Source organism: Balaenoptera borealis (assembly GCF_965194805.1).
Source record: "Balaenoptera borealis genome assembly, chromosome: 4".
NCBI lineage: Eukaryota > Metazoa > Chordata > Mammalia > Artiodactyla > Balaenopteridae > Balaenoptera > Balaenoptera borealis.
This window is the reverse complement of record NC_138861.1, coordinates 10,319,304-10,325,303: the sequence shown is the minus strand read 5'-3', so window position 1 is coordinate 10,325,303 and position 6,000 is coordinate 10,319,304. Positions and strand designations below refer to the sequence as shown.

Sequence of the window (6,000 nt, the reverse complement as noted above, 5' to 3'; positions counted from 1 at the left end):
GTAGTACTACACATGATTAAAATTGTTTATAATGCCAACAATATGGGATCCGGCCTCTGATGCAATGTTAAGTGAAAAAAATTAGGATTTAAAATGATCAGAAATTAGATTTAAATTATGTTTTTTATTTATTTATTTATTTTTTTAAAGGTAGATTCCTATTTTTTTTTTTAATTTTATTTATTTATTTATTTACTTATGGCTGTGTTGGGTCTTCGTTTCTGTGCGAGGGCTTTCTCTAGTTGTGGCAAGCAGGGGCCACTCTTTATCGCGGTGCGCAGGCCTCTCACTGTCGCGGCCTCTCTTGTTGCGGAGCACAGGCTCCAGACGCGCAGGCTCAGTAGTTGTGGCTCACGGGCCCAGTTGCTCCGCGGCATGTGGGATCCTCCCAGACCAGGGCTCGAACCTGTGTCCCCTGCACTGGCAGGCAGACTCTCAACCGCTGCGCCACCAGGGAAGCCCAAATTATGTTTTTTAAAAAGCATAGAAAAGATCCTGGAAGTAGATATGTTAAATGTTTCTGGGTGACCTCTGTTATTCTTTTACCACATCTTGGCTTCTTTATTAGCGTCTCTACATTTACTAATCCAAAAAAAAAGTTTACTTACTTATTCCTTCCTCTCCCCATTGGATGATCCCGGAATGAAGGTACATACATTGTCAGTAAGGTGTATAGCATAGCACCTGGCCCAGTGTGTAGGTAACACATATTGATTGGGTGATGTTGGATGATGGGCCTCGAGGTGACCTAATCTTTTTATTTTTCACCATGGACAAGCAATATTTATATAATTAGAAAAAGACAAATTTAAGTATTAGAAACAGTTTATTTTATGATTTTCCTTAGTAATCAGCCTAGTTTTCTAATGGGTGAACGAGAAGCAGAAGTGATAAAATCTAGATTAAGGTGGAAGTAGAAAAAATTTCCTTTTTGCAATAGAGAAGATTCTGTCCATTATCCCATGTCCATTCCCTTGTATGGCCTTGGGATTGTGTTAGTCTGTCTCTTGGAAGTAGAGTCTGTGCAGTGTTATGTGTGCATGTATAGAAATAAAACATACTCTGTCACGTTCTGTGGCTTGCTTGATACGATCTGCTATCTTGGCTCTGCTGCAGGTAGCATTGGTTGGCTATAGTTACACAAAGAATACTAGATTTGAAGAAAAGTATTGAAATGCGAGATGATTTCGTTTTTCCCTTTTCCTCCCACCTCCTCCCCTTAAGATACAACATTATTAATATGTTTTGTGATTGGGGGCAATTTAAGTCTTTTAAAGTTGGGTCAAGTGAAACTTCCCACGTAATATTCGTCAGCATTCTCTTAAAGGTGCCAGTAAAAAAGATTTGACAGAAAAGTGGTATTAAAAAAATAGGATAGTTTCCTTCCGGCTTGAATGAAATGGATATTTTAGCTATCCGTTTAAATGTTTGGAAATTGTTAAATCAGATTTTCTAATGACACAGCATATGGAGTAGAAAATTCTTGAAAGGTCAGCTAGAGGCTAATTTTCCAGACAGTAAATCACATACGTAGAATTATGGCTGTCTGGAAACATGTTTTATGTTTATCACCAGTGTAGGTAAGATAATTTGAAAATAATTAGAAGCATTAAGTAACAGCTACACAAAATAGAGCATGTCATTTAGAACAGTGCTGATAGAATAAAGGTGGAAGGAAGAAAATTCTGATGGAATGTAACTGATTTTTAGGGGGGGGGGGGCAACAGAAGTGAAAACTGCCTCAGAAAAAGTGAGAGGTATGCCTGCAGATTTAAACCTGAGTGTAAATACGTGAATTTTTCTTGGCGATGAGTAGCCACGGGAAGCAAGCATGTTTTCGCTTTCTGCACTTAGTTAAGTCCTGTTAACGAACACCGCCAGGTGATGGGCATTTTCTGAACGGAAGAAGCCTGTGTGTGGCATCTAGCAAGTCAGGTTTAAGGAGAAGATGTCAGCGACTTAAGACCCAGGTCACGTGGCTCCGCCTGCTCGCCAGTCCTAGACGCTCTGGATCGGATTTCAACTCCAGGCGGTCCTCCCAGCCATGTGAGTTCAGCCAAATCAGAAGCAAAACCACACTTCCGAAAATGCTGGGAGCCGCTCTCCGCTCACCGTGGGGCCTCTGGATCTGGAGCTGTGTTTCACATCGGAGCACATCGACCGAATGGAATTCTAGTGTTTTGCTGTCATTTTGATGTTTTCATCCAGTCTTCATCAGATCTACTGGGTACTTCCTGCGAGATGGGCGCTGGAGCTCTCACCATCTGTGTGAGTACAGGCCGCCTCTGTCTCCGTGGACTCTACCGGGGCCCAGGAGGGGCCTCCGCCCTCCGACTTCTGGGGAGATGTCTGAGTGCCTCTGTTTTTCCTTCCTAGGAGGTGGCCGGAGATTTGTTAACTTAAATTCCTGTCTATTCAGATGGACATGAAGCAGTATTTGGGGTGGCATTCCTTATTTTTGTCCACTTTCCTTTTCCAAAAAAAAGGTGAAGGAAGATGCGTGCCGAGTTTATTCAGTTGAGTGAACTTGGTACACTGTAGATCACGCTTGAGCGTTTTAGGCTTTCTTGTTCTGAAAGAGTTAAATATGAGCTAAATTGTAGTTATTGGAAATATCTTGTACCTAGATTGAGAACAAATTAAAAGAATTAAAATAACCATTAATTTATTTGCTTCCGAGAATATATATAGCATTTTTCTATTTCATATTCTTGTTTTCATTTAGTAATTTCTAGAATTTTTATTTCAGCGTGGTTGCTAAAAGTAATGGTGAAAGAGCTAAGTGGATAAATGAGTGTGAATCCTTCTGGAAACTTCTGGTTATAATACAGTGGCAGCAATAAATAACACTGATATAAAATCCATGGGGAAATGTGTATATTTCTAGGGCTGAAATTCATGAATTTCAAAAGCAGTTCTGTTGGTGCTTACATGTAATCTTTTGCAATAACCGAATATATCTTCAATTATATAACTTACAGGATACTGTAATTAAATTTTTTATCTCAATATACAGAAAATGCATAAAGAAATCTCAAGTTGGTATTGTATTCCAAGGGGCATTTTTTTTTTGTCCCTGGAGGTACTAAATGAGAAATATCTTATTCTGTATTATTAACTGCTCCCTAGTGTTTCATCACATTGAGATCAGATAATTTTTATTAAGTTTCAGAATGAGCTGTATTTTGTTGTAGCTATGATGGCATCCTAAAATATCTAGAAATATCTGGGTAATTTTTGACACATAGGCCCTGAATGGCCACCAGATGGCGCATTAGCCCCGCAGGTTGAATCTTCTTAGTAAAACTGCAGGGTGATTGACTCCCTCGTTTTCAGCTCAGAACATCTCAGCATCTTGTGTGCCAGTCTTCCCGACTCTTGTCTCTTTTCTGTTCAGCCCCGATGCTTGGGTGCTTGTAGCATCCAGGTGTGCAGCTGGTGATCTTTTTATCACTCCAAAGAGTTTCCTTCAAAATCTGATTTTTCTATGTGGGTGGAAATACTGGGTTTTTATTTTACTTCAGACACAGGTGTGCATTCTTCCAGCTTTATGAAAGAAATACTTTAGAGCTGGAAATGTGTAAAGCATCAGATTGATCTACTTGTCCTGAGATTTGCAGACATCTGATTGATTGGATCTTTACTACTTGCCCTTGGCCTTCATATATTGATCTCTACCTTGACTAAAAAGCAGACTAACCCATGTATGAAATTCCATATTTTTCCTTAATTTATATCCAAAGCATGTACAAAATTTCATTTAATGTTGACATAAAAATCATACCATTTAAGAGATTATTCACTCCAGTGGATGAGTACTTCTCAATCATTCTTACCCTTCGACTTCAGCTTGGCCTTTGATTGTGCTGTCCCAGTTTTACTATAGGAGGAAACACATTTTTAGGAATCGTGGCATAGTATGTCTGGAAAAAGCGCTATCGAAGAACAAAACACTTTATGTTTGTGGCAGAAAAGTGAGAACTAAGTCACACATAAATGAATGCATATGGGCTCATATGCTTTTTTTAGTTTGGGACTTTTCTACTTAGACATGTATGTAGTAACTGCTCAGTATCCTGCTACTGAAGATAGTCATTCTGCAGACAAAATAATCGAGTACCAGATGTTTGTAGAGTGTGTGTATGGGTGTGTGTGTTTATGGATTCTTGAAGTGGGACAGACAGGTTTAAAGATTTTCATTTCCTACTTCCATTGACTTACCAACTTTCTCTTCCTCATTCCTTCTGTTTTTTCTCTGTCCCAAATTTCTAGTGCTGTTAGTAGAACTGTAGTGGACTCACAAATTTACTTACTTTACAAAGAAGAGGTAGGTTCTTTACTGTAACATACCTATTTTTCTTCAGTACATCACCCCCAGGCGGAACAGAAAACTTATACTTGCCAACTGATGTTATCTTAGTCTCTTCTCGTGATGACTCAAGCTTTCTCAGGTGAATCCTGAGTCTTTCAAATTCCCTGCCCCTCCAGCTGTTCTGTCCAAGGTGGCGTGTGGTCATTTTGAGGAGAGGTGGGCTGAGAGTGGGGAGTTTGCATATTCCAGTGGATGAAGAAAGGGGAGCCTAGAGTGCTTACGTGCAGGTTCTTATAGTAGGTTCTTATACTATAAGAACATACTCTGAATGTTCTGCTGTGTGAGTGAGTTCAGGTAGCAAGTCTGTGGCTGGTAAATTTGTGGGTCAGTTCTCTTGGTATTGTCAGGACCCAGCGGGCCACCTGTCCTGACTTAGCCCCAACTCTTGCTGGTGCTGGCAACAATTCCAGGGGTATCCCAGGCTTTTGTAGCCTTTGTCCCTGACTTGGGCACCTCCTGGCCTTACCCTCTGGTGCCATCAGCTTACCTTACACATACCTCATAGTGTAGGCAGGTCACAGTACAGAAAGGCTCACAGACCAAATCAAGATACTCTAGTCGCAGATTTATTGAATCAGCCTAAAACACAGCATGAAGCTAGGGGGAAAAAATAGGGATAGGTTTACCTACTTAGAAGGGGTTTAAGTGGGACTAAAGGACCACACTCCCTGAATCCTGTGTTACGTAATATTCATCCTTCCTTTCTTTCTTGCCTTCTCGGCCATCAACCTTCCCTAATCATGGTGCATTTCTGAAGACCAGTATTGAGTGTGAGCTGGCCCAGCAGATGGAGTGTATCTGGAGCCAACAGAGCTTGCTCCATCATCAGGGGCAAGCGTGCCTAGGTATAATTGTAACTTGCTAAGACACTGCTGAACAGCTATGGATTTTTATGCGCATATCTCAGGCAGAGAGCACATGGGGCCAGAATGCGTACAATCAATGGGCAATCCATTAAAGACATGAATATTTAGTGTCTCATAAATGTTGGGTGCTTAATTTGGTTCTTCCATCTCTTCTTAATTATCTTTCATCTCTTCTTAATTATCTATGTTGAATATATCTACCAAGCTATCCTATATCCTTACATGTTGTCAATACTACGTTGTGTCTGTTCTGCTTATTGTTTCTCTTGTTATCAATTTAACTGAACCAAACTTTCTTTAATACAACAAACAGTATGTAAGGTCAAATTTCAAGGCCATCACAATTATCCTCTTTGTAGTTTCTAGTTTGATTTTTGGTACCAGCTTCCTCCCACAAAGGCTGTATTTAGGTTTCTTAAATGTCATGATGAATTTCTTAATTTTTTAAAACCCGTTTTTTATTGGGGTTTTAGAAAAACATGGGCCTTGTTTGGAGCTTGGAGTACCTGAGCTTAAATGCTGGTTATGTTATTTACTACACTCTGATCTTAGACATTATTGAGCAATGTGCTGTCTTGATAGTAGATTTTAGGGAGTATTTGACCATCTGTTCAACTTTTTGCCATAATTTGTCTATCCGCCTTCTAGTAGGCAATAGTTTCGACAGAAGGGGTCCTATCTTATTTGCATTACTTGCTTCTTGCTCAGAGCTAGGCAGTAGTAGTTGTTCAATAAATGTTTGCACAGAACAGATCAGTCATG

General features: G+C 39.9%; 1 protein-coding gene across 2 annotated transcripts in view; it reads left to right on the top strand.

Annotated features, from left to right (window-relative positions):
- Positions 1-6,000, top strand: part of FAM13A (family with sequence similarity 13 member A) — a 365,856-nt gene that overhangs the window by 19,510 nt on the left and 340,346 nt on the right. The window contains exon 1 of one of the 2 annotated variants that reach the window (XM_082391638.1): positions 1,985-2,268. The exons of the other annotated variant lie outside the window; for it this stretch is intronic. Within the exon in view, the coding sequence (XP_082247764.1) occupies positions 2,242-2,268 (27 nt within the window). The 5' untranslated portion in view covers positions 1,985-2,241. Of the gene's footprint in view, positions 1-1,984; positions 2,269-6,000 lie in introns of those variants that run through there. 2 annotated transcript variants of the gene reach the window in all.